General features: G+C 56.2%; 2 protein-coding genes and 1 long non-coding RNA gene across 7 annotated transcripts; 1 reads left to right on the forward strand and 2 right to left on the reverse strand.

Annotated features, from left to right (window-relative positions):
• The first annotated feature begins 5,120 nt into the window (after positions 1-5,120).
• On the forward strand, positions 5,121-20,304 carry LPIN3 (lipin 3). 3 transcript variants are annotated; one of them, XM_079128600.1, is made up of 20 exons: positions 5,121-5,253; positions 8,700-9,118; positions 10,176-10,271; positions 11,201-11,468; positions 11,662-11,743; positions 12,493-12,613; positions 12,777-13,125; positions 13,827-13,926; positions 14,065-14,225; positions 14,582-14,675; positions 14,768-14,837; positions 16,402-16,494; positions 16,568-16,611; positions 17,256-17,394; positions 18,413-18,561; positions 18,761-18,847; positions 19,289-19,441; positions 19,623-19,737; positions 19,832-19,935; positions 20,099-20,304. In XM_079128600.1, the coding sequence occupies exons 2-20, from the start codon at positions 8,927-8,929 to the stop codon at positions 20,241-20,243; spliced, it is 2,562 nt and encodes an 853-aa protein (XP_078984726.1). In that variant the 5' UTR covers positions 5,121-5,253; positions 8,700-8,926; the 3' UTR covers positions 20,244-20,304. The 3 variants fall into 3 exon arrangements, 1 of the variants encoding a protein (XP_078984726.1); XR_013762042.1 differs by lacking the exon at positions 20,099-20,304 and having other exon boundaries at positions 18,413-18,526; positions 19,289-19,737; positions 19,832-19,866; XR_013762043.1 differs by lacking the exons at positions 19,832-19,935; positions 20,099-20,304 and having other exon boundaries at positions 18,413-18,526.
• On the reverse strand, positions 15,116-20,146 carry LOC306654736. 3 transcript variants are annotated; one of them, XR_013762045.1, is made up of 4 exons: positions 19,863-20,102; positions 18,403-18,505; positions 15,993-16,191; positions 15,116-15,689 (listed from the first exon to the last, which is right to left on the reverse strand). It is a non-coding gene; the product is annotated as an uncharacterized lncRNA (long non-coding RNA). The 3 variants fall into 3 exon arrangements; XR_013762044.1 differs by having other exon boundaries at positions 15,116-16,191; positions 20,008-20,146; XR_013762046.1 differs by having other exon boundaries at positions 15,116-16,191.
• Positions 20,305-26,892, reverse strand: EMILIN3 (elastin microfibril interfacer 3). Its single transcript, XM_079128601.1, has 4 exons — positions 26,695-26,892; positions 25,472-25,594; positions 24,138-24,361; positions 20,305-23,908 (listed from the first exon to the last, which is right to left on the reverse strand). The coding sequence occupies exons 1-4, from the start codon at positions 26,859-26,861 to the stop codon at positions 22,122-22,124; spliced, it is 2,301 nt and encodes a 766-aa protein (XP_078984727.1). The 5' UTR covers positions 26,862-26,892; the 3' UTR covers positions 20,305-22,121.

A 26,892-nucleotide genomic window follows, 5' to 3' on the forward strand; every position in this document is an offset into this window, starting at 1 on the left:
ATCTTCCCTAACAACATTTTTGCACATCTATGCAAGTGGAGGACACCATGCTAGGCCCTCGTTGAGTTGTAAAGCATAATGAAACATGGTCCACACATGGGGAATAATAATAGGAAGTCCCCTTGCTGAGGGACAATCCATGGGGCATGTGGTAAGTCCCGAAGGAATCTTCAGGACACAGAATGCTCTTTATACGGTGGTTAATGATCTTTCAGTATTCCTTTCTAGACTAGAAGGCACAAACAAGTTCCCAAAAGACTCAGCAATCTGATGTCTTTCTGAGAAGGATGGAAGGGTCTTTTGGAGTCTGGAACTGCCCAGTCCAAGCCCACACTGCCAGGCAACCTGACCAGGGTGAGTTAGAGCTCTCCCAGCACCAAAGGCTTTGTTGGAATGGGGGATGGCAACAGAAGTCTCCCGCCCTCCAGCCAGGAGATCCCTGATCACATCAGGGCCAGTCCCTAAAAGCACATCGCCTGACTGGAGGGCAGGTCACTGTGGGAGAAGAGGACTGCTATAGCAAAAGCAAACAGGCCAGAAGCCCAGGGCCGGACTTTTGAACAGGGGACCCAGGACCAGACTGCTGCTGCAGCTCCAACGCTCCTCTAGCGGGGAGGTGCCCGTTTCCACCCTGCGGTTCCAGCCTCAGAACACGCTCAGCTGCACACGGGTGCAAGTGGGGTCGATTCTCTGCAGATGCCTGAGGGCCGATGCTCTTCTGATTTTAGGGAGAAGGAAGGCCTGGCACCCTGTGGGTCTTTCCTCACCCCCCACCCTCTATCTCCCCAAGGACTTGCTTCATCTGGAAGCCAGAGGGCTTTTTCTCCAGTACCCACTAGGCTTCTTCCTTTGCTCTGAGGTCAGGGAACTTAACCTTCCCCCACCTGTCTTCACTGCCCTCTCCATTACTGAACTACTTCCAGATGGCTTGGCACTTCCTTCCCACAAACTGGTCCCTACACCTGCAGCACTGTCCCCACCTGTCTTTGTTCCAACTAAAAAATTTCAGGCTTAGATCTCTACTTGGGAAAACCTGTGGGCTCCTGGATTTGACTCCACCTCAGTCCTCATCGTCTTGCATCACAACTGTCTGATTGGCATCTGTTTTTCTCCTTCTTCCCAGTTACCAAGAGTGTGGGGTCCCTTGGGCACGTCCAGCCTGTCCAGTGCCTGGCGCGGACGTAGAATCGGTAAAACCATAAACCACCTACCTGACTGCCTCTGCTGTGCTCTTTACCTCTGTTCCAGTGGGAGACTCAAAGTCCCTTCATCTCTTAGAGCAGCAGTTCTCAAACCAGAGTGAGCCTCAGAATCACCTGAGGGTGCTGGGGAAGGACTGGAGGGGGCTTATGAAAATACAGACTGCTGGCCCTGCCTCCAGGGTTTCTGATGCCCCGAGGTGGGAGGTGGGGCCTGAGAATTTGCATTCCTAACTAGGTCCTAGGTGCTCTGCTGCTGGTCCAGGGACCACACTATCAAGGTTAGGAATGCAGCTCAGTGATAGAGCACTCACCTATCATTCGTGAGGCCTGCGTTTGATCCCCAGCACTGCAAAAAATAAAATAAATCACTTCTTTTAGAGTATCTGTCTTTTCATTGGTAGAACGAGCTAATTACTACCTCCTCTGTGGTGAGAATTCAATGAGACAAGGCAGATGACGAACTCGGCGTGGTGCCTGCACCCAATAGGTGCTCAGTTAGCATTAGCCATTGCTCCTGGGAGTGGACAGGAGACATGCCAGGTAGGGAAAACACGCACAAGGAGAAGAGGGGGAAAGGGTCCAAGCAGGTCAGCTGGGCTGAGGCCCAGCAAGCAGCCACAGAGTCCCAGCTGTACTGTGGAAGCAGCTGGGAGCCATGTATAGTTCTGGAGCTGGGCAGTGACAGATGGAAACCAAATGTGGTGACAGTGGGCAAGAAGCCATTCCCAGCAGCAAGTTCCATGTGCTGGAGAGTTGGCTGTTTGACCAGACATAGGGTTGCCCATTTTAACAAATAAAAAATAAAAAATATCCAGTTAAATGTCAGTTATCCAGTTGAATTTCAGATGAATAACCTAATCAGTTAGTATCAGTATGTCCCAGATACTACATGGGACATACTTATACTGAAAAATATTTGTCATGTATCTGAAATTCAAAGTTAACTGGTATCCTTTGTTTTTATTTGCTAAATCTGACTATCCTGGCCCAGTGCCAGTTGACTATCCCCTAGCGCCCAAGCCTCCTTGCTAGGGAGAACCAACCCATGTTCCATTGTGTCTATTCCTACCTTTAATGAGGCCACCAGGAGGTGCTGAGGAGCTCCCCTGCAGCCAGTCTTACAGCTGCAGGCCTGGGTGAGTGGGTCCACTCACCTCGTGCCGGGGTCACCCAGAAAAAAAGTAGCAGGGCACAGTAAATAATCCCTGATCCATGAATGAACACAGGCTACCAAATTCCATAAAGAAGGATGTGCCACTCTGCTCTAGGATTAATAAGAAACTAGAAACTACTGGTGGTACAGGCTGACCTAGTATGTGTACCCAGGGAGGGGGTGGAATGTTCTCTACCCTTAACCCCAGAAATGAGCAAACACAGCACCCATGACACACGCTCAGAGACGGTGATATAAACTGCAAGCTAGAACAGGACAGTCACTACCTCCTTCAGTTCAGCTGGGCGTTAGGACAAGTCATACTACCAGAGGCTGCCTCTCTGTACCCCTCACCCTCCCTTCATAATTACCAAATCCCAGATGATTCACAGTTCCGAAAACAAGCCTGTCGGAAATCCAATTTCTGCAACAACTTTTATAGCAACTTTTTTTTTTTTCTCCAACAAAGAACAATGAAAATTTTGCTCCATCTTTAAAAATGTGAGCAGCCAGGTGTGACGGTGCATGCCTGTACTCCCAGCTACTGGGAAGGCTGAGACAAAAGAATGGCAAGTTCAAGGTCAGCCTGAGCAATTTGGCAAGACCCTGTCTCAAAATAAAATGTTAAAAGGGCTGGGGGTATAGCTCAGTGGTAGAGAATTCCTGAGTTCAAATTCCAGTCATGAAAAAGGAAAACAAAAACAAATCAAACCTATAGTGGCAATGTGGCCTACCTGAGCCTAGGCCAGACTGGGCAACTCAATGAAACCTTGCCTCTGAAAGATTTTTTTTCAAACATGATACACATACTACATAGTACAGGGTACTGTGTGCCCTGTACTATGTTCAGCACTTTAGTTAGTTCAGTGGTTGTCTTGGCTGTACATACAACCACCTGTGAGTTTTTAAAATCCCAGGAGCCTGTGCATCCTTCTTTTACAAGGGCACAGTGATTCCAAAGTACAGTCAAGATCAAGAACCACTGATTTCGTGTACCCTGTAAATTCTCACAAGAACATTTTGCAAGGCGGAGCTGGGGTTGTGGCTCAGTGGTAGAGCACTTGCCTAGCATGTGTGAGGCACTGGGTCTGATTCTTGGAACCACATATAAATAAATGAGTAAAATAAAGATCTATCAACATCTAAAAAGATATTTTAAAATTTTCCGCAAGGTAAGTTTTATACGATTTGGAGATGAAATGGAGGCTCAAAAAAAGTGGATTAGCAAAGAAAGGTAGATTAGCATCTGTAGCCCCAAACTGTAAACTTTCCTTCCTTTTTCTTTCTCAGATTCCTTTGAGAAATTCCTGATGTGACCAAGGTTTTTCTGTCATATACAATGATTATGTATAATGCTGCCAGGGACATCTTTAAGGCGTGACATGTCTCTCTGGCCACCTTGAGGTTGCTCTGCTCCCGAAAGGGCTCTTCTGAGATAGTAGCCAGACACTGCCTGGGTTCAGGGCTGATATTAAATAAAATGAAGTCAACTTTCAAATAAGTTGTCACCTTAGGTCACAGAATAGTGGCTTCAGCCTTGCACTTCTCACCGCGCAGTACTTTTCTACACCTGCCTTTTTGCCATCTAGGTCCCACCCCTCTAAGTTTTTCCTCAGTGCTCTTGCTCTTTAAAGTCCTTCGCCACCTGACATTTTTCAGGGCATTTTCTTTGCAAGGGTCATACATATTCACAAGTTGTCCTAGAGGTCTTTGATTCAGGCAAGCCCACGAAACACAGGTGTGGAAGGATTAAGCGGTTCCCTGTCCCGGACTTCGCGGGTGGGGCAAGAACCGGCAGATCATCTGGACCTGAGCCCAGGTGGGCTCTCATCTGGGCTCACCTGTCTACCTCAAGCGGCGCCTGCAAGGGGAAAGCGAGTTCGGCTGCTGAGAAGGCCGATCGCCGTCTGCCCTCTGCTGGCCAGTGGCGGTATTGAGCCCACTGCCCTTGGACGGGTGTACGGAATGAATGGAAAAGCAGCAGCAGGCATTGCCTGTATATCAGGAACTGTACTGATTGTTGGGGTGTAAGTATGAACGTGGCAAGCTCTCATGAATTTCAGATTTAAATAGAGAGGCAGACATTCGAGGCTGAGAGTGAAGATTAGTGACAGAGCGCTGGCCTAGAGAGCAAGCCCCAGCACCGCGCGCTGTGCACACACACACGCGCGCGCGCGCACACACACACACACACACACACACACACACATATACACACCTGACATTAATCAAATAGTCATTCAAGCCAATATGAAATTTTACAATTGTGGCCTATATAAGCATATGACAGTAGGGCCCTGTCTAAACTGAGGGTGTGGGGGGTGGGGAGCAGTCAGGGGAAGCTGCCCCAGCACGGGAAATTTGAGCTCCAGGCAGCCAGGCATCTCACAAAGTCATTTCTTGTAATCTCGAAAATCCTGCAAGGTGACTTTTCGCTTCGACAAAGCAGGAAACGGGCTCAGACTGGGGAAAGAATTTGCCTAAGGTCACAGAGCGAGCTGAAAGAAAAGCCAGAACTACCTAGGTCAGCTCGATTCCAAAGTTCCCGCTTTTGCGCCGCTCCCGGCGGTTGTGCAAGTGGCTGACCCCAGGGACTCTCCAGCCAGTAACTCCAGGGCGTGGGGCGGGGCCGCGCGGCGCAGTCCGAGTGGCGCGGATCCCGACGTCTGGCCCCGCCCCAGCCTCTTCTGGAGAAAGGGCGCCCTGGGGCGGGGAGACGGGGCGGAGCCTGGGCAAGGCCGCACCCGGTTGGTGGAAGGGGTGGAGCCGGGATCTCCTGTCCTGGAGGAGGCGGAAGCGCCAATTGAATACCGACAGAGGACACTTACCTGTTGAACCTGTGCACACAGGTAGAGGCGACGGCTCCGGGTCCAGCAGGTCTAGTGAGCAGCTTCCCAGGTAGGGCCCAATCTGGGCCGGGAAAGAGATGTCCCTCTCCCCTCCCACACTGTCCTTCTCCTCTGCCATCCGACCTTCTTCCTTTATGTTTGCGACCTGTAGTCCACTTCTAGTCCCTGGATGGGAGCGCAGGGGTGGAGGATCAGGCCTCACTTCTTCCCTCCCGCTGGAAGGGCTCCTTAAATAACTAGAACAGCCGGCAAGGCCTGTTGATATGCCCAGAGTGGGACCTTAGGCTTGGTTAAGTCACCCTGTGAGGCCTGCTTTGGGCCCACCTGCTCCTTTTACAAATAGTGGGGTCTTGAATAACAAGTTAATATATCACAGCTTTTCACTGCAAGCAGTGCATCAGAGACTGACCTCCTACAGTGCCCCCAGGACTAGCCTGGGTGAGTGGGACTGTCATGATGCCAAAAAAAGATGCTTCTGCTTCTGCTAGGTGACATGTGTGGGCATTTATTGTGCAACAGAGCTTTACACAAATTACCTATCAAGTACTCACATATACCTGATGTTATCCGCATTTCAAAGGCCGAAACTGAGACTCAGAAAACGAAGTGACTTGCCCAAAGCCACAGCTAATGAGTGCCAGAATGGAGATTAGAACCCAGGCAGTAGGGTCCCTCACCATAATGTCCATGATCAGGACGTCTGGTAATAAAGCCTTGGCCTAGGACAGCAGGAGAAGGAAGGGGGACTGGATGAACAGGACCTCCTGGGGATAGGATTCAGAGGACTTGGACCAGAGGAGTATCAATGAGCCCTGAAAGGCACTCAGCCGACCAGGCTTCCAGGGAACGAGGATGAGGCGGTTGATTTTAGACATGTTAGTTAATAGGGGAGCCAAGCAGAGCTCCTTGTCTGGAGAAGACCGTGGAGGCAGAGCTGGGCCCTATGGAAAGAAGGTACCTTCATGATGAATATAGGCAGAAAGGAGGAACAAGGGCTTGGCTCACAGGAGGCCCCCAAGATACCAAACAGGCAGATGTGGGGAGTATCCTCTGGTGGGATGGGGGAAAACAGTGGAGAGAATTCTAGATACCCATGACATTCAAACTGAGAGGGATCTGAATTGAGGCCTATTTCACAGAAGGGAAACTGAGGCCAGCAAGTAATTGCCTGAGAATACTCCATGAGCGGATCCAAGGAGTATCCAGGTGTCTCCCGGGGTCCATTTATGCCTTTCAGCTCTTTTCTACTATATCAGTTCTTCTCCGTGGGGTGATTTTTCTCTCCCAGGAGACATCGAACAATTGGGCCTGAACCCCAGATTCTCTTCTGGAGAGAATTTGGTTGTCACACCTGGAGCTGGGGAGAGGAGATGATACTAGTATCTAACAGGTAGAGGCTGGGGATGCTGCTCAATATCCTACAATGCACAGGAATTCCCTGCAACAAAGAATTCCTGGCCCCAAATGGCAGTCTTGCTGAAGTTGAGAAACTTCTAGAATAAGCTGAACTGCCACCTCCTTTCCCATTCCAGCTCTTTTGTCTTCCGCAGGACAAGGATAGCTCAGGCATGGGCCTCCAGCTGGCCAGACCTTTGTCCCCAACCCTGCCCTGGCCCTTCCATGCTTTCTCTTTACTTCTGCAAGCTTCTGAGTCTTCCCTGTTAGGACTTCCGGGGCTCATTGGTCTAGAGCCCTGTCATCAGATAGATATCTGTCCTCGTCAATCTGTCTCTCTCCCCAGACCTAGAGTCACAGAGTTTAGTGTTAGGAAGAAATCAGTGTGGAACTTTTCACCTACCACAGGGCAGGTGCCTTGCAGATAAAATAGTTATTGAATTTAAATGACATGTTAGGGATCCAGAGAGTTTCATTTTTACCCCATTTCGGCTTAAGCAGTTCCAACTGGGCCTCATGTTTGCGAAGCTCTGACATAGACTGAGGGAATCCACAGCTTGGTCTGCCAACCCAGGACAGGCAGGACAGCAGCGTTACCCGAGCCATGCTGTCAGGCAGGGTCCTGTCGTTCAGGCTCTTCCAAGAGTAGGCCGTGGACCGTGGGTACTAAGTAGTTCTCCAACACTAAAGGGTACAGGCACTGCCTGGGGATCTTGTTAAAATGCAAACGGGAACTTAGGAGGGATGAGCTGGTCCAGGTTTTTACATTTCTAACATGCCCAGGTGATGCTGAGGCTGCTGGTCCGTGGACCACATTTTGAGTACAGGGCATTACAGACTATGCAAAGGTAGCCATGGGCTGGGTCACCTCCCCAGACAACTACAGTGTCGTGTTGGGACCAAGGACTGGAAAGGAGCCCATGGTATGGAGTTAGATCTGGATATGAGTCATCACTCTCACACCACACACACACACACACACACACACACACACACACACACACAATTTATGCCCTATTGGCTTAATAGAGCTAAGACCAGTCACTTAGCTTTTTTGAGGGGTGGTCTTGTGTGGCTGAGGTTCTGGTGCAGGGTCTAAGAGAGGCAGGTGCCTGTGGAGGTGAGACAGTCTGGGTCCTGACATCCAGAGGTGGGCAGCAGGTCACTGGCCTGAGCAGCAAGGCAGGGCTGCTCAGCTGACACTGCTAGGGTGGACAGCATGCCAGCCTGGAGATGGCTCTCATTATAGCCCTGGCTTTTCTCCACTGTTGCTACAGCCTCCTGCTCCTGCTTCACCCAGCCCAGCCTGATGTGGGAGAGCTGGAGGGACCAGTCTGGCTGGGAGAAGGAGCAGCTTTGGCCCAGAGCCTTAGATCTGAGGGCCTATCTAGCCAAGTCCTGGTTTGGAGCTGGGGGCCGAGAACTACGATCTGGACACTCTGGGGTCAGGCTTGGGCCCGAACTGCAGGGTGGACTATGGATGGGCATCCCACCAGGGAAGTGGGAAGGAATTTGAAATTTATAGCCTTAAGGCCTCAGCTATAGGGGAAACCCTGCCTTGGGTACCTGGCTCCAGAAATAAGGCTAAGAAGAGTCTCAGGAACCTGAAGTGTTCCTACCCCTGGTCCCCCATAAGGCAGTCACAATGGCCAAAAAATGCCCCTTCCAACGCCTAGGATGAGAAGGCAGCAAGACAGATGAACCCATTTCTCAGACAGATAAAGAGAGACCCCCTCCTTCCCACTTGCTTTGAGACAGTTGTCATCACCCAGTAGGGCCTGGTCCTGATTTACTCTGAGGCCCCGTTCCCACCCTGCCCTGTTTTCATGGTTGGACCATCCCTGTGGTTCATGACAAGGCTCAAACCCAGGTCCTTTCCTTAATAGGTGTGAGACCCTGGACAGGTCACTCCACCTCTCTGATCCTCGTGTGGCTCATCCATAAACAGGAATAATAACACCCGCTCTGCCAGCCACTCAGGGTTGTCATGAAGACTAAATGAGCCATGCCTATTGAGCCGCGTGGCCATTATCATGAGTCACGGCATTTAGAGGCCCTGGCACCCCGTATTGTCTTACCCCGTGCCCTTGTTTTTAACAGATGCGGAGCTCGGCAGTTGAGAGAGGAGCCAGCTGTCCAGGGATCCCACAGCAGGTTGCTGGACCCGCCAAGGAGCGTCTCCCATCGCCCACTGTCGTGTCTGTGCAGAGGTGTGCCGGCTCTCAGGCAGGACACCACTAGGCCTGGGCATCTGGGCGGTCAGCTGCAGGAGCTTCCCCACCGAGGGGCCCTTTGTCCACAGCACTGCCTCTCTGCCAGCACCAGCCATGAACTACGTGGGGCAGGTGGCCGGGACGGTGTTTGGGACAATGAAGGAGCTCTATCGCGGCCTGAATCCCGCCACGCTGAGCGGGAGCATCGACGTGCTGGTGGTGAAGCAGCTGGACGGCTCCTTGCGGTGCTCACCCTTCCACGTGCGATTTGGCAAGCTGGGTGTCCTGCGGTCCCGGGAGAAGGTGGTGAGCGCTCTGTGCCACCAAGGTGGCCGCTGTGGTAGGGAGGGTGGTTTTAAGATGGGGCAGCCACTGCAGGCCCAGGAGAGGACCCAGGCATCCCTTAGGTGGGGATCCAGCCTCTGGACAGACTTCCCTTCTCTGTGTTTTCATCGAAGCTTTTGGGGTTGGCTTGGGGGATTTTGGTCTGGGATGATTTTTCTTATGGAAGAAGCTCAGCGAGGCAGACCGTGATCTTGCAGCCCACCATCAGGCCTGCCTCTAGCTTGCAAAGAACTCACTTGTGTTCTTGCTAAATCATCTCTGTCTCCCAGCCCCGTCTCTCGCCAGTACACATGTACATGATCTTATCTGCCTGGTGATGGCTTGGGAGAGTAAACAGGAAGTGAAAATGCTTTCTCGGGGCCAGGTATATGGCTACTCTCAGAGGTTAGTTCCTGCACCTGAGTAAACCCACGTTCTTCACAGGGCTCAGGAGAACTTGGTAGAAAGTTGAGTTAGCACCCAGAGGACCCAAATCCCCTTCTTGATGTGCCAGCCATGAACTTTATAGAATGTTGACCAGGAATTGTGACCCGTGGGGGACAGTGCACCTCAGAGGTTCAGAAGCCGGGTTGTGGACGCAGAGTATTTGGGTTTCTAGACTCACTGGCTGGGAGGCCACTTCCTCACAAATTACTTAAACCCCTAAGCCTCAGTTTCCTCATCCATAAAGTGGAGGTAATGATAGGAGCTCCTGCCAGGGTTTGTTGTGACAATTAGTGAGATCTTCACAAAACACCATGGGAAGGCCCAGCGGGTGGGAATTCTCATCATTGTTTGTGCAGTCAACAACCTGGGGGCTGGGACACTGCCACCCTGTACTTGCGGGGTGTGGGAGAGAGAGGAACATGAAAACCAAGTGATAAACAGCATCTAGGCATACCAAGGTCAGGGGGTGGGGAGAGCTCCTGCCTGTGCAGAGCTCGGGCAGCAAGGAGTCACGTCCCCTGTGGACCAGAGTGTGGGCACAAGGGCCTACAGTGTGGACCGGGCATCCCTGGCCCATCACACCCCATTACAGGTGGACATCGAGATCAACGGGGAGCCAGTGGACTTGCACATGAAGCTGGGGGACAGCGGGGAGGCCTTCTTTGTCCAGGAGCTGGACAGTGATGAGGTGAGAGCCCCCTTTCTCCTGGTTCCTGCCTTGTACCTTGGTGGTGCCCCTCTGTGTGGAGCCCTGGGACCCATCACTGACCCCGCCCTTGGGAGCTCCCCATTGGCTGAGGTCTGATGCAGGGGCATCCCCTGAGGCTGGCCTGGGGCCCTGGTGATACGCTGTCAGAGCCCAGAGAGAGGGGCCAGCTGGGCTGACTCTCATTCCCAGGAAGTTGGAGAAGGTCTCAGGAGAGGGTCCTCTGAGCTGGGCTCCTGAGGGACGCAGACAAGGCCTCCTCTGGCCAGCAGGAGAGGAGGGCACTGGAGAACAGCTGGGGGCCCAGAAAGCACAGGTCCCGCTTGTTCTGGGTCTGGTGCTGGCGCTGGGCAGCTGGACACAGGAGACTGGGTGGAGGAAACAAGAGGGGCATTTGCATGAGGGGGTGGGGCCCAGCACAGCCCAGGGAGGAGGCTAAACTGTGAGAACTGGACAAACTTTAGTTGAGCTCCTACTGTATACCAGTCACTGTGCAGCAGACTCAGACAAGGGATGACCCCTGCCCTGAAAGAAAGTTCCAGACTAGTGTGGGAGACACATAAAGCAATGCTGGGGCTGTGTGGTCACTCCAGTGAAGGGGGTTGGAACTGGGGTTGAGGGTAGTCAAGGCAGGCTTCCTGGAGGAGATGGTTTCCGGCCGAGTCCTAAAGGAGCAGTAGGTGTCCACTGTAACAGACTTGGCACAGGTGAGAGGCTAAGACCCAGCTCTCTTCCTGGTCTGCTGGGATTGGGGCCGCTCTACCTCTACCACCAAACTTTGTGGTCAGCCGTGGCTGCTGCCATCTCCACCTGCAGGGCCAGGGCCCCAGGCAGGGCTCCGGATGAGGGGTGGTGAGGACACTCCCACCTAGCTCAAGCCCCCTCAGCTCTGCCCCTGCTCTGCTCCACAGGAAGACGTGCCTCCCCGCCTGTGTACCTCACCCATCCCTTGGGGGGGCCTGTCGGGTTTACCCTCCAACCCCCTGCATGGCACAGCGAATGAGCCCAAGGACCTTGTCATTGTGAGCACAGCCTCTGCCGGGCGGAAGAAGAGGCGTCGCAGGAGGAAACCCAGGCGGAAGGAGGATGCAGTGGCAGCAGATTCTAGTTCTGAGGAACTAGAGGCAGGCACTGAGAGTGAGCTGTCCCTGCTGGAAAAGCCAAGGCCAGAGCCCCCAGGGGTGGTAGGGACCAGGGCAAGCTGTGGGTGTGGGGACACCAACCTGGGGTTCAAATGCTTTTTACCTCTGCTGATGCTGTGTGACTCTGGCTAAGTTCCTTGACCTCTCTGGGCACCCTGAAGTCCAGGCTTTCATGCCCTGCCTGGGGTGTCCTACTCTCTCAGGCAACATTTCTCTGTTGTCCCTCCGCAGCGTTCAGTTGGAAGGGGAGTCCTCACCACAACCCAAAGACTTCTACCCCTACTCTGATGGCGAGTTCTCCCCACAGGCTAAGTAAGTGTCTTGACTGGGCTGCAGGTTGGGATTCTAGGCCCAGAGGTTTCAATTTATACCTTTTATGATGACTAAAGACACAGAATCCATTTCGTGTGTTTAATGGGCATTTGTATTTCTCTGTCAAATTGTCCAAGTCTTTCGCCAGCTTAAAAAATCATGGTAAAATACAATAACATAAAATTTACCATTTTCATCAATCCAGAGTACACAGCTCAGTGCAGTAAGTCCATCTGCAATGCTGCACGATTGTCACTACTGCCTAGTTCTAGAACTTTTTATCACCACGACAGGAAACCCAGTACCCAGTAAACACTCACATCTTGCCCTTCTGGTATTTTGCTTTTTTTTAAAATTGGGTTTCTAGCCAGGTGCAGTGGCACGTGCCTGAAATCCCAGCTACTCTGAGGCAGAAAGACTGTGAGTTTGAGGCCCAGCAGGGCAACTTAGCAAAATCAAATGTAAGAAAACAGGGCTGAGGCTGGAGCTCGGCGAGGGAGTGCCTGCCTAGCACGCCCTGGGTTCAGTCCCCAGCACCACAAGAACAAAAACTGAAATTCCTTCTGATTGATTTGTAGGAGTTCTTTATCTACGTGTAGGATTGGGATGACTTAGACTTGACATTTCTTCATATCTTCTGGATTCAACAGAGGCACAAGTGTGTTGCGGATACTTTTCTTGGGGCTAGACTGGGTGACAGGGTGGCAGACTGATGGGGGCGCGGGTCTCTGAGTGCTTGTTTCCTGCAGCCTCTTACCAGATGGGTCAGCGTCCCCCAAGAGTGACTCTGAGCTGGAGCTGCGGGCCCCAGAGCCTAGTCCCCTGAGGGCTGAGTCCCACATGCAGTGGGCCTGGGGGCGGTTGCCTAAGGTAAGTTCTTCCATGTCGCCCCCACTCCCTGCCTTTCAGGGGCTCCTTGGCCCTGTGGAGTGGGATTGGGATGACAGATTCGGGCCACGTCCCCCAGGCTTTCTGGGGCATGAAAGGCAGGCCCTGCACCAGCCCATATCTTCCCATGTTTGTTTGCCTCAAGGTGGCCAAAGCTGGGTGGCCCGAGTCCTCAGTGGTCCCTCCAGGTGGTGCTGCGGCAACCCCTCCTCTTCAGGAAGTACCCAGCACCTCCTGCCCTTCCGTGGCTGCCGTGGACCCTTCTGCATCCCCAATCCTGCAAACGGGGGCCGGGGCTGGCCTGCTTCAGCCTGATGTGGAGTCCCCGTGGACAGGGGCTCCGGTGGCTCCCTCTCTCCCCACCCCAGAGAGCGAGGATCCCAAGACCCAGAGCTCCAGGGAAGCAGGCCTCCCTCCTGCCTCCAGATCCTGGAGCTGGGCCACCCTGGAGGGTTCTGTTCCCACGGGGCAGCCAGAGGCCTCCGGAGGGAAAGGTGGGTGCTGGCGGGACCCCTAGCACTGGCCCCATGTTACCCCAGGTGGGCTCTGGGACCGCAGGGACTTTCTGTCCCGGGGCTTACTGTGCAGTGGGGGAGGTGGATGCACACACAGAAGGAAGGGTGAGTGGGCTACCCAGCAGGGCACTGGTGGGAACCAGGGCACGGAGGACCTCTCTGAGCTGGTGACTCTGGAGCCGCTGGAGATCAAGCCCCACCCACGTGAGGAGCAGGGGAGGAGAGTTCTAGACAGAGGAACAGGCTGGATCTGGGGCTGAGGCAGGAGAGAGGTTTCGCGTTGGGAGCAAGGACAGCTGGAGCTTTGAGCAAGCTGGGGGAGAGGGTGGGCTAGGGGACAAGAAGAGCCCGACCAGTCTCTGCTCCCAAGCTGGGACTTACCGGGAGTGGCAGGAGGACACTCAGCCTGCACTGTCCAAATCAGTAGCCACTGGCTTATAAATGGCTTTTTTACTTTAAATTAAAATTAAACAAAATCTAAACTTCTGTTTGTCTGTCACGCTAGCCCCATCTTAAAGTGTACTCAGCAGCCACATGTGCCTGGCTAGGGGCCACCATATTGGACAGTACAAATGTGGGACAGTTCTGCCATCACGGAAAGTTCTTAGGCCGGTCACAGGCAAGGGGCGCACGCTACTCATTACTGAGCCATGTTCAGGGTCCCTCCTCTGCGCCCTCAGGCTCCCTGAAGAGAAGCCAGCATCTGGGCCCCAGTGACATCTACCTGGAAGACTTGCCCTCCCTGAACTCTGAGAATGCAGCCCTATACTTCCCCCATAGGTGCCTGGGAGCTGGGTGCCAGGGTGTCTTGGGACTGGGACCTGTGGGGCCACAGATCTACTGTCAATAGCCCGGGAGGTATGGGAACCCACGTCACCCTTCCTTGTATTTATGTCACTACTGACCCTTCACCCCCAGTGACTGTGGGCTGGGAGCCAGGAGGTGGAGTGAACCCAGCAACCAGAAGCTCCTGGGGAACTCTAACCCCAAACATGTGCCAGAATCCACTCTGGACTCCGTGGACGCAGTGACGCTGTCCCTCTGTGGTGGACTCGCTGATAGTCGGGATATCCCCCTGGGTATGTTCACCCACAACCTGACCCTCCTGCGGATTAGCACAGATCCCAGAGGACAGGAGAGGGCAGAAGAGCCCTTGGGTGGGGCAGCAGACGTGTGAGACTGGGTCAGGCTGTGCCCTGACCAGCAGGGGCTGGGTGCTCCCAAGGCCTGTGAGGCAGAGGCTGGACGCCGAGCCCTGACTTCTCTCTTGATTCCCGGGGTGGGGTCAGGTGCGGGAAACCCCGTAGGTGGGGAGGAGCCCTACAGGTCAGAGCCGACTGGTGGGAGGTATGCGGTAGGGCACGGGGAGTCATGTGGGCAGCGGGGCACATGGCATGTGCCAGCCTCACCCCTCACTCTCCACCTCTGTGCCCAGAGAAGTTCAACCAGCATGTGGTCTCCTACCAGGACCTCACTAAAAATCCCGGACTCCTGGATGACCCGAACCTAGTGGTGAAAATCAATGGGAAGTAAGTGGCAGGGGATGCTTCTGGTGGCCCGAGGCTCCACTTTCCATGACCCCGAGACTGCTGCAGCCTCAACACCCATTCTGTCTCTCCAGGCACTATAATTGGGCCGTGGCTGCCCCCATGATCCTTTCCCTGCAAGCCTTTCAGAAGAACTTGCCTGAGGTAATGGTTAGGACACAGTGGAACCATAGCTTGGGGACAGGAAGCCCTGGCAAGGAAGTGGAGGGTGAGCAGGGATGGACCTGGGAGCCTGTGGCTACTGACTGCAAGACCCCCTCTGAGAGAGGAGACAGAGGTCCCCCAGGCCTTGCCCCACCTTCCCAGTTCCTGAGCAAGGCTGGATCCCACTGGGTTTGGACGTTACTTCAGAGGCGCTCAGGGCAAACCAGAGGATACCTCAACTGGGACTTGCCTTGGACAGGAGGACTTGGAATCTGAAAGATGAGGTTTGGGTGATGGGGATCCCCCTTTTCATCTTCCCCTCCAAGCTGGACTGGATTAGCACATGTGTTGAGTACCTAGGGGGACCAGGCCTGGACTGGGCATCATCATGAATCAAGTAGGAACTGTCCCCATCCTCTAGGAAGATGGAGTGCATAAAACAATCACCAGATGGATATAAAATTCAACTGAGTGCTGGAAAGGAGAGGCCCAGGGTACTCCAACGCAGGGCTGCTGAGCAGGCACACCCGGGCAGACTGGAGGATGAGTGGGGCTCAGGCAGGTTGGGGAGGGAACAGCAGGTACAGATGCCTGGAGTTCAGAAGGGACCCAGCCTCTTCATTCCTTCCCAGAACCTCCAGCCTCCTGGGCCACCTGCCCTTGCTGTCAGAGGACATTCCCTCCTGAGCAGTCCAGCGAGCACCTGTACCTCTGCCCGTCTGGGATTGTTCTTGGTTCAGTTAGGCTCATCCAAAGAGCATTTCCAACCAGATGTCGATAGCTGATACTTCCCTTTGGTGACACTCAGCTCCATCCTTGGGCTGGCTCCGGGGCTGAGCTAGCACCCAGAGTCTATGAGAAGGAAGAGAGTCACTCCCTAAATTGGTTCTCTTTGCCTTACCCAGACAGATGCCCCTGAAATACCCCACCACTGCCACCATGAGCCTGTTCCCAGTGGAAGGGGTACTGTAGTTGGTCCAACATGTCCTCCTCATTGGGTTCCCTGTTCTGCATCTGTGAGATGCTAATGTGTCTGGTGGGCCTAGGTCTGGGCCCACAGACCTAGCACAGATCTAGCCAGGTCATTTTTCTCCCAATTAGACAGTGATGGGAAGAGAGAGATAAGGAGGATATTCATGGGATAGGACCACTGACCTCAGGAGGTCACCTGTGACCATCTTGGAAGTGGAAGGGTGTCCCGGCTATAGACTGCCCTTCCTGCTGCCACTTGGTAGCATCATCTGTGAAGTGCCAGTTTTGAGAAGCTCCCAAAGCAGCTCTCCCTTCTGATACTCTCCTAAGGGGACTGACTCACAAGATTTGGAGGACAGGCCGAGGTTGGGCTGGATCCAGGCTGGGGATAGAAATGGCCCTTAGTTTCCTACACATAGCTCCGTGAGTCATGGCTTCTCCAGAGGGAGAACACGGTTCTTCGGCCTCCAGATGTTGACAGCACCTTGCTTAAGAGGTGGCCCAGGCTCTGGGCTCGCGGGGATCCCAAGGGCAATGTAAGGAAGGTTTGTGGGGTACAGGAAGAACTGCCATGGTTTTTATCTGCCCACAGAGTACAGTGGACAAGCTGGAGAAGGAGAAGATGCCCCGGAAGGGTGGGCGGTGGTGGTTTTCCTGGCGCCGCAGGGACTTCCCAGCGGAGGAGGTAGGTGGTCATGGTTCAGGAGGCGGGGCCAGCACAGGGCAGGAGGCTTCACTGATGGATGCTCTTCCCACAGCGCAGTGCCCAGAGGGAGAAAACCACAGCCAGGGAGCAGCAGGGGTGAGTTGGACCTGCTGGTGGCTGTGCAGCTGGGGCTGGGGCCTGCGGGGGTGGGGGCAGTGCCCCTCCCTGGCTGTGGTTGTCCCTCCCCAAGCACTTCTTTTTCCTGAGACATGCTCCCACTTCACAGATGGGAAAACTGGGACCTTGAGACACATCAAATATCCCTCAGCCAGGAAGTGGGAGGACTGGAACAGGGCTCAGACAAGGGACTGTGATATTAAAGAGGGGTGAAGCCCCTCTCTCCCCTAGCCCACAGGGGCTGGCTGGTCTGGCCTCCTTTTTTCACCTCTGATGGGACTCAGCCCCCTGAGGTTGGGCTGGCTGAAGCCAAAGAAGGGGGCCTCGGAATAAGCCCAAGACACACTAGGTGCATGTAAGCTTCTCCAGAACAGGCCCTGCATCCTGGCAGGGGAGACGCACTGAGGCTGGGCCCAGCTCTGCTCCCCGGCTAGGGTGGACACTGCCAGTCATCACCCAGGTGTCTGTCACCACCCCACACAGGTGACACCTAGAGGAGGTGCAGCCTCAGGAGTGACAGGGACAGGTTCCAGGCTGCTCGTGGCCTGGGCCAAGAGTGAGCACCTACTTAGGGAAGCACCTCTGCATGAGGGAGGTGGCCTGAGTGCCCGCGCTGCCTGCAGGGAGAAGACTGGAGTCCTGAGCAGTGAGGACGATGCCCCAGACAGCCCTGTGATCCTCGAGGTGCCCTCTCCACCACCCTCCACTCCAGCCTGCATGCTCACCTACAAGAAATCCCTCCGCCTCTCTTCCGATCAGCTGGTAAGTAGGTGCACGTCCTGTGTTCTTAGCAGGAGCAGGGCTGAGCTAATTCTGTCCCGGAGTCTCACAGCTGAGCTGAGACTGGTCACCGAAGGCCAGAATCCACCTGCTGGGCAGCCTTCCTAAAGGCCAGAGGCAGGAACTCACTTCTTCCATGCCAGCCCATTTTTCTATGGGATGCTCTGATTGGAAAAGTCCTGTGTCCTCCTGAGCTATCTACCTGCAGTGACCTGGCTGGTTCTGGGTTTGCCTTTGGAAGCCACATTAATGGAATCAGATGCTGATAAAAGCCCTTGGGATTCTGGCAACACCAGTCCTTCAAGTCACATGGTCCCTGAGCTCGTAAGTGGTGGCTCCAGTAGCAGGGACATGTTTTTCTGTGTGTGTGGCTCCATGGTCAGGAGGTATCTAGGAGCATCTGACCAGCCTTGTGTGGGCTCACAGGCTCTCAGGGTCAGCCAACTGGCTTTGGTGAACAGCTGCCTCCATTTTTCTCAGAGGATCACATATAGGCCTGGGGCTTTTTTTTTTTTATTTGGAGACAGGGCCTCACTAAGTTGCTTAGGGCCTCGCTAAGTTGCTGAGGCTGGCTTTGACCTTGTGGTCCTCCTGACTCAGCCTCCAGGGTGGCTGGGATTACAGGAGTGTGCCTGGCTGGCCTGCATCTCTCTTTAGGGGAATCTTGAGTTAGGTACATTAGGCTTCCTGTGAAGATCCCCACAGGACCCCATCTATGGATTGGGGTTTCTCCCTGCCAAAAGCAGTCCCAACTTGGGCTGACCCTTGACCTGGGGATGACTTGTCTGAAATTCATCTCGGAGAGTAAAGGGAGGTCAGCACGGGGCAGGGCCCTCGCCAGCATGAGCATCCCCTGCCCGTGTGCATATGTCTGTGTGTGGTGGTCTTCAGGAAGGGTCTCTGAGCTGGGAGGAAGAGGAGAATGAGCAGCCCATGGGGAGAGGGGTGGACAGTGCCTGGCTGTGTTGGATCACAATGTACCCCCTTTACCTGACCCTAGCGGCGCCTGAACCTTCACGAAGGTGCCAATGATGTGGTCTTCAGCGTGACCACCCAGTACCAGGGCACTTGCCGCTGCAAGGCCACCATCTACCTGTGGAAATGGGACGACAAGGTGGTCATATCTGACATTGATGGCACCATCACCAAGTGAGGCCCAGCTGGCCAGGGGGTGGGGAGGGAGGGCGTGGGGACTCAGCGGGGTCTGTGCAGTGGGTGGGGACAGTGTGGGAGGCCCTCTTTTCCTGGTAGGCCATCCTGAGGCTGGGGGCTGGGCCCACTGGGTTATATCCCTGGAAGAGGAGGGCCATGTGGGACAGCCTCAGTGACCCTTCTTCTCTGGCTGTAGGTCAGATGCTCTGGGCCACATTCTGCCCCAGCTGGGGAAAGACTGGACACATCAGGGCATCACCAGTCTCTACCACAAAATCCACCTGTGAGTGCCGGGTTGGGGCTAAGGCAGGAGTGAAAGGATGTCCTAGGCCATCCTGACCTCTGCCCCGGGAAGCCAGGTGTGGGGATCAACGGGGCCCACAAGGGAGGCAGATTGGCAGGTCTATGGAGCACTGAGAACTTCCTCTGGGTGAGCTGTCTACTTGCTGGCCTCAGGCTGGAGGTAAGCCCTCCATCCTGTTCCACTGGGCCTGAGGACTATGTCCATGTCCTTTCTAGCTAGGACAGCTGCTGAGGCCACTTCTCTCAGCCCTGGCCTAGTAGCCATTCTCCCTAAGTCCTCCCACCAGCCTCTGCCAGAGGTCTCTGGGTGTGCAGGCCTGAGCCCCAGGGTCGGGCTGGGCTGGACTGGCTGAGGCCAATAGGACTGATAGGAGTGGCTAGTTTCTGATGGCTCTGTGCTACCTTGTCCTCCACCCCCCAGAAATGGGTACAAATTCCTGTATTGCTCAGCACGGGCCATCGGCATGGCTGACCTTACCAAGGGCTACCTGCAGTGGGTGAGCGAGGGCGGCCGTGGCCTCCCTCGGGGCCCCATCCTGCTATCTCCCAGCAGCCTCTTCTCGGCCCTCCACAGGTAACCACCCCGACCCAAAGCAAGCCCACAGCCTTTCGGGGAGGGGAAGGTGCAACCCGGGCCAGCATTTAGTCATGGGTGTTGGCTGGGGCTGGGTCAGACCCCACATCACCTGCTCCTGCCCCTCCGGTGTCTGCCCCTCCTGGGCCTCCTTCCCTGCCTGTGGACATGGCTGTCCCAGGGAGGTAATCGAGAAGAAGCCAGAGGTGTTCAAGGTCGCCTGCCTGAGTGACGTCCAGCAGCTGTTTCTGCCCCACGGACAACCCTTCTATGCTGCCTTTGGGAACAGGCCCAATGTGAGTGTGTCCCTCCCAGGGCGAGCCCCACCCCGAGCCCCAGGGGCCTCAGCTCCACTGCCCTCGTCCTCCTCGTCCTCCTCGTCTTCCACAGGACGTTTTTGCCTACCGGCAGGTGGGCCTACCTGATTCCCGCATCTTCACAGTCAACCCGCGGGGAGAGCTCATCCAGGAGCTCATGAAGAACCACAAGTCCACGTGAGCCCCCGCTAACACGCCCCTCTCCTGCCACCTTCGGGGCCTTGGCCTCTCCCTTGGCCCCAATTTTACCTCCTCCCCAGTGGGACCCTGGGCGGGACGCTGAGCCCCACTGCTGAGGCCCGCCCAGCTCAGCACAACGCCCACCCTGTCCTGCCCACAGGTATGAGCGGCTCAGCGAGGTGGTGGAGCTCCTCTTCCCGCCCGTGGCTCGCGGTGACCGCGCAGACCTGGCCAAACCTGAGTACAGCAGCTTCTGCTACTGGCGGGAGCCTCTGCCTGCCGTGGACCTTGACACCCTGGCCTGAACCTGCTCTGGAGGCCCCACCTCCCTGGCCCGGCCCAGGACTGACAGGGTATCTGGGGGTGTGGGGGAGAAGAGGGCTGCACGTGGACTGGCAACCAGAGGCCCTGCCTCCTCTCTGAGCTGCAGGGGGTGGGGCAGCTGCTCAGCCTTCAGCACGGCCCTGACCTGGGGCAGTCAGATGTTTCTCACCTAGGCCTTTCCTGTCTTCTCTGTGCCCTTGATGTGCCTCTTCCTGCTACCCTTAGACCTTGCCTCAACTCCTGATAGGACAGAGAGAAGAGGCCCCAATGAGACTTGAGGCCTGTATGCACATGGAAGGGGGGGGGGGTCAGCAGTAGCAGGGGGTGGCTGAGTGGCATCTGGAAAGAGCACAGGGCTCCTCCAGCCCCTTCCAGGGGCCTAGACTGGACCCTCCAAACCCAGACTTTTACACGACGCTGCTCCTGCCCACAGCTCTTGAGCCAGGTATCAGTGCTTCCCCTCACTGGTACCCGGTATCTCAGTCCCAGGCCCGGATGCTCCCCGGTGCCTCTGAAGTCAGGGAAAGGGGATTCAGGGGCTACGGAAGGGCCGAGGGAGCATGGCTCCTGCTTGCCCCACGCCCACCTCCTGCATGGCCCTGATCCTCTTAGCCATTTTCCTGAGGCCATGGGAGATGGAGTTTGCTGACCACCATGCCCTGGCCTCCCTGGGTCAGTTCAGAGCACAGCTGCTGAGTGAGCCCTTGCCTGATGTGCTGTGGGATGCGAGGCTCACAGTCTTGGAAGAAAGCACCTTACACTGGCTAAAAGCTTTAATTCAGAATCTGCCCTCTTCCAGCAGTGCCAGAGAGGAGGGCATAACACTGAATGTCCAGAAACCAGAAGGCAGGGCTGTGGGGACCTGCAAACAGCACAGGCCCATGCTACTGTGGGGGAAACTGAGTCCAGGCACCTCAACAGACAGGCACCAGAGTCTCTGGGAAGTATACAGGCCCAAGGGCCACTTGCTTTTTCCAATTGTCCTTTGAATTTCTCACCACTTCAGAACATTTGGCAGGATGGGGGGCTGGCCTGGACCCCTTGTCCTCCAGCTATGGCCTGCCTCTCAGGGTCTGGCTTCCCTCAGGCCCTGACATATATGAAGGCCACTCTAGGCTGAGAGGTACTGACCTGGGGGAAAATTTTTCCACCAGCTGGAAGGAAGAGGACCCTATGGGCACCATAGTGCTCTAGAAGCTTCTTTGGGGGAAGGAAAGGATAAATTGGGATATGGTCTCCAAAGAGATTTCCTGGATCCAATTCTTCCCTCTGGGAGTCTACAGCTGCCTGTGCCTCACCTTAAGGAAGAAGCAAAAGTAATAAAGAAAACGCTAGGTCACATCTCTGTGTGGCTGTTCTTTCCTGAAGGACGTGGGGAGTTGGAAATTCCTGATAGCCTCCAGTCCTTGGTTCAGAAACAGCTGCTGTGAATCTACCAGCTGTGACACGGTTCCAATGGGCATCGCCTTCCCGAGGAAGACAACTAGTGACAGAAGCCCCCAAGAGCTGCAACTGCCCCTGGCAGGCAGAGGGAACTGTGGACAGGCCCTGTCTGAGAATGGGCCCAATGTCGCACAGTTGCTAACTCTGCAGAAGAACAAGCTGCAGACTGTGGAATGTGTGCTGTGAGCCTGGCTGTGAGGCCTGATGGCCTTGCCTTGACCACTATCCTGAACTGTCCAGTTTGTGCAGCACTGGCTTTTAATGGCTGGGACAGCTGTGCAGAGCTGAACCAAGACCATTCATTCAGTGGCCCCTCAAGTGGCATGGAGGCTGGGAGGTGCTGCTGGGTAAGGCAGGGTTCTGGGATGGTATTCCCAGAGTTGGTGAGATCTGGGCTTAGATCCTGTCCAGCCTGCCTAATTGGCTGGCCCTGGCCTCACCTGCTCAGCCAGCTGGGCCCGGCAGTCCAACAGGTCATCCCGGAGGCGAGCGATGTCTTGGGTGTGCTGGGCCAGCGTGCGATTCAGCTGGTCTACGTGGCCCCACAGGCCCTCCCTGGACCTAAGCAGCTCAGTGGGCAAGCTGTCCAGGCTAGAAGCCAGCAGGCCCAGCCTCCCACACGCACCCTCCACCTGTGCTACCCGCTGGTCAAAGTGACCCACGGCATGCTGGAGTTCCTGGGCTGTGTCCTGGCAGCGGCTCAGGCCCCCAGCCACTGTAGCCACACCAGCCTTGAGTTGCTCCAGTTCTCCTCGCAGGTTCAGGACCTGCCTGTGACCAGCCTGAAGTCTTGAGCCCTGGCTGCTGACCTGTTCCTGGATGGCATGGACTTCAGCTTCCACCTTGCGTTCCCGCTCATCCAGGGATGTGTTGGCAGCCAAGAAGGCATCAGAGTACTGGTTGACCGAGTCACTGAGGCCTGTGAGTGATTTGCTCACTGAGTTCAGGTTGACCTTCAGCAGAGTGATCTCACCTTGGAGTGAGCTGCCAGTCCCTTCTGCCAGCTGTCCCTGGACTTCAGCCACAGTGCCATTGAGCTGCTGGAGCAAAGCTGTATGGCTGGCCACCTGGCGTAGGAGGGCCTCACTCCGGCTCTGCCAGGCCTTCACCTCTGCCATGAGGTTGTCCAGGATGGCTGAGGTGGTACTGGGGGTACATGAGGTCTCCAGTGAGACCAGCCGCTGTTCCAGCACCGCCAGCTCTGTCTGTACCAGGGGCCGTGCCGACCTGCCTGGCGGGGTGTTATCACGGCCGAGCTCTCCGGTCAGTGTGGCCAGGCGCTCCTCTAGGCTCTGCACGCGCTCTTCTAGCATGGACCCGAAGCCACTCACGCCCCAGCCCCCAGCCTCCATCCTCAGACAGCAGCCCTTCATTCCGTTCTCTGTCCCATTGAGGGTCTCCAGACCCTCAAGCAGCCCATCCACACCTCCCTCAAGCATGGCGGCAGAGAGGTGTGCAAGCTCATCCCCGGCAGGGGTGCCAGGGCCCGTTTGGGCCTTGGTGACTGCCTGCAGGTTACTCTCGAGGCTGTCCACACGGGCACTGATCAAGGCCAACTGGCCACAGCAGCTGCCCATGCCAGCTGTGTTCAGGCCCTGCAGCCTAGTGCCCAGCTGTGAGAGCTCCCGGCGCAGGGCCAGCTCCCGGCCGTCAAGGCTTTGGTGCAGCCGCTGGCTGGCTGCCTGGCCCTCCTCACACTGCCGCCGGACCTCCTGCACACGCAGGTCACACTCACTCTGGACGCCTTGCAGCTTCTGCTCGAAGCCATCCAGCAGACCACCCCAGAGTTGCTGTAGCCGCTGGTCCACGTATTCCTCCAGGAGTGCCAGTGAGGTCAGTGGGCTTGGTGGGGCTTCCCGCAGCCGCTGCAGGTGGGCCTCGTGGCCGAGGGCCAGCCCACGCACCTCGTCCAGCAGTTGCAGCTTGGTCTGCAGTGTGTTGCTCACCTCTGTCACCTTGCTCAGGACCTCGCTCAGGGGAGGAGTGAGCGATCCTCCAGGTCTGTCTCCTGAGTCCACAAGCCCCTCGGGGATGACCCCAAAGCCTATGGGGGCAGCAGGAGCCCTGGGGCCACCAGTCATCCTGTGAGGGTCCTCATGGCTAGCCACCAGGCCACTGAGAGTACCGTACGCTTGTGCCAGGCGCTGGACATCACCCTCCAGGCGTTCCAGCCTCTCACCAAACAGCCCTGGGCCTTTTCTTCCTGGGAAAGAGGAGGAGAGACCCCAGGGGCATCACTGACCTGGTCACCCAAGAAGCTTTCAGGCCAGGCGTCACTTCTGAGGTAGGGGTTAGGGGTGGGGCTGGAGGGCTCATTTTCACGTCAAATATGAGATGTACCCTCCCCAGGCCTGCCAGAGCTCAGCAAGCCTGCCCTGCCACCGTGCCCAGTAAACCTGATCACCTTGGAAGATGTCCAGAGGCAGACTCACCATTAGGGCTGGGGGCTGCTCTGCTGTAAGAAGGGGGCCTGGGGCCTGGGCCCAGCTGCCCCGAGGGAATCTGGGTTTCAGAATCCAGATGTGGTGGATGAGCCCCATGGTCCGTGAGATGCTCAGGACAGCCTTCTCCAGTGAGGCCAGGACAGCAACGCCAGGCAAGGTCTGTCACCGTCTTGTAGCCAACCTTGTATCTGGGTCTGAGCACTGTGCGATACCTGGGCCAGGGAGAGTAAGAGGGTCCTGTACCTGTGAGCTGAGATTCCTGCCCCGAGTTGGCATTTAGGGCCACCCTTGGACACTTGCATAGTTTGGATCTCTCCTTACCTCCATGCCACCCTGAGGGTTTTCCCTTTTTGGTACTTAAGGTAACCCCAAAGCTGGCATGGAGGGGCAGCTCTGAGCTCCTTGAGTGGAGAATACAGATAGAAGCCTCTGCTCCCATTTGCGTGGGAAGAAACCTAGCAAGGACTTAGCCCCAGCCTCCCCAAGACCATGTGGACCCTCTGGCTCATGCTGCCACAGAAAGCCCTCTCAGTCTTCGAAGGTCTCTCAGAGAACTCTGACAAAACCCCAGCCCTCCCTGGAGGTGTGTGCCTTGGATTTCGGGCCAGCAGCCCCTCTCACTGCCCTGGGGCCACTCCTGGCTCCCACCAGCTCTTACTGGTTCTTTCCACTCCTCCCCAGCCCACTCCATGAACTCAGCTCTGGTCACAGAGGCTGGTGGGAGGGTACCTTCTGGGCAAGGAGGGGAAGGCTGAAGGATATGGGGCCCCTCCTCCTGTTCACCCTCTGACACACTGGCGCACAGGTGTTTCCAGGTGCACCCCTGAACTCCAAGAGGAGACCTGTGCATCACAGCTGCACCATCGTGGGCCCTCCCCCGAAGCCTGTCGGGCCTAAGCCGAGCCTGAAGGCTTCCACCCTCGTCTCTGGCCTGCCTTCCCATGGTGGCCCAGGCCCCTTGTGGCATCATCCGTTACCTGAATGACCCTGTTCTCTTCCTCCCCTCACCCTCTGCCTCTGTCACTTCCTTCTAGCCTCCCATTGCTTCTCTCCTGGGCACCCTTCCCCTGTTCCTCTGTGGTTTCAGGGCTCTACCCTGCTCCAGTCTCCATGGGTGATATCCTGCCACAGGTTCAAAATCTTTGGGTCCTCCCTGACCCCTCCTCTGGTACCCGACCACTCTAACCTGTGTGGGAACTCAGGTGGGCTCTCTTGAGTCTAAAGAGCTGCAGCCCCTTGTGGAGGCAGCTCTGCTCTCAGCTGAAGGCAGAACTGAGGCTGGTACCCAGAGCTCTGGAGAGGGTGGGCCAGGGTGAACTCACATTACTGTCCCAGGACACTTGGGACCCCATCCACACTGTCGGTACTCCGCCTTCACGTAGCTCTCCACTCCTTCCTGTAGGACGCAGGTCACGTTTCTGCGCACCACGTAGGCACAGAGGGCCCTACGGGGGAAAATGCCCTCCCTAGAATATCTGGCCAGAACCAGGCCAAAAGACCTTCCCTCTTACTCCTACCTTTCGGTCTCAGCAAAAGACCAGACCCCGAAACCTTGTCTATTCTCCCTGCCCCTTGCCTGGGAGCCAAGATATTCTGGGTTGGTCCCAGTCCCACTGGTCTCTCTGGTACCTATGTCCTGGATGGCTGGCCACTGGCTAAGCACTATACAGAACCAGGAACTTGGTGTGGCCGCCCTCTCTGACCCGAGGACAGACGTAGCCCATATTCTTCAAGTGCCTTGCCACATCTCCCACCCTCCAACTCCTTCAAACTGTTTATCTCCTCGGAGGCTTGGCGATCCCAATTTTGTGGCTCCTTTGGGACCCAGGTTTCTCCTTCCTCCCCTGGCGCAGCTCTCCAGCCCCTGCCTTTGCTCATTTCCTCGCTCAGACCAGGTCTTGTGCCATCTCCTCCAGGAAGCCTGCTCTGATGTGCCCAGGCCCACTGAGTGTTGGCTATGGCCTGGCCACTCTCGTATAAGATTCTCTCAAATTTAACTAGCGTTCAGATTCAGACATGAGCTGACCATTGTGGACGCTCCCCTCTAGCAGAACACGAACCCCGGAGTCCCCAGCACCTCTGTGGCCCGTCACGTCGAGGCTCCCAAGGGGTTCCTGGGAGCTGACTGCAGGAGAGGGAGCAGCGCCGGCAGGGGAGACATGGGAGGCCACGCGAGGGGAAAACCCGGCGCTCCCTGCGCGGACCGCCCTTCCTCAGCTCCTTCCACCTGGTCCGCTGCGCCCAGGAGTTTGCACACAGCGCAGCTGGAAAATGTTACTTCGCTGGAAAGGTTTCCGCGGGCACTGCCAGGATCCCAGTCGCCTCGCCAGGCCCCCTCGGCTTACTTTTCTTCGCCAGCCCGGCAGCCTCCCGGAGCGTGGAGCGCCCTCCCCGCAAGGCTTTGGCCGGGGGCGCCGCCCGCTTCGCGCGGCGGCCTCGGGTGCCCGGGCCTCGACGCCCCCGCGCGGGTCGGGGCAGGTGGGAGCGGCGGCGCGCTGCGCGGGCCCATCCCTCCCGGTTCCCGCCGCCGCTCGCCCGCGCTTACTTGTGCGGCCCCGGGCGCAGCCGCGGGCGCCATCCCGTCGTGTAGAGGCTGTAGCGGGGGGCACCGGGCGGCGCGGGCCGTGCGAGGAGCGGGGTGCCCTTGGCCTGCGTCCCCGAGAGCAGCGCCGCGACGGCGCACAGCCAGACCGGCAGGCGACGGCGGCCCATCGCGGCCCCGTGTCTCCACCTGGTCCCGCGC

The sequence above is a fragment of the Sciurus vulgaris genome (genome assembly GCF_902686455.1).
Source record: "Sciurus vulgaris genome assembly, chromosome: 2".
Taxonomy (NCBI): Eukaryota; Metazoa; Chordata; class Mammalia; order Rodentia; family Sciuridae; genus Sciurus; species Sciurus vulgaris.

What these genes read in the sequence shown, in the direction of transcription:
- LPIN3 (XM_079128600.1), top strand. Translation starts at nt 8,927, where the DNA reads ATGAACTACGTGGGGCAGGTGGCCGGGACGGTGTTTGGGACAATGAAG. An exon ending in GAGTTCTCCCCACAGGCTAA is followed by an intron (nt 11,744 to 12,492) that starts GTAAGTGTCTTG and finishes TGTTTCCTGCAG; the next exon opens with CCTCTTACCAGATGGGTCAG. An exon ending in ATTGATGGCACCATCACCAA is followed by an intron (nt 18,562 to 18,760) that starts GTGAGGCCCAGC and finishes CTCTGGCTGTAG; the next exon opens with GTCAGATGCTCTGGGCCACA.
- EMILIN3 (XM_079128601.1), bottom strand. Translation starts at nt 26,861, where the DNA reads ATGGGCCGCCGTCGCCTGCCGGTCTGGCTGTGCGCCGTCGCGGCGCTG. An exon ending in CTGCGCCCGGGGCCGCACAA is followed by an intron (nt 25,595 to 26,694) that starts GTAAGCGCGGGC and finishes TTTCCCCCGTAG; the next exon opens with GGCCCTCTGTGCCTACGTGG. An exon ending in AAGTGTCCTGGGACAGTAAT is followed by an intron (nt 24,362 to 25,471) that starts GTGAGTTCACCC and finishes TCCCTGGCCCAG; the next exon opens with GTATCGCACAGTGCTCAGAC.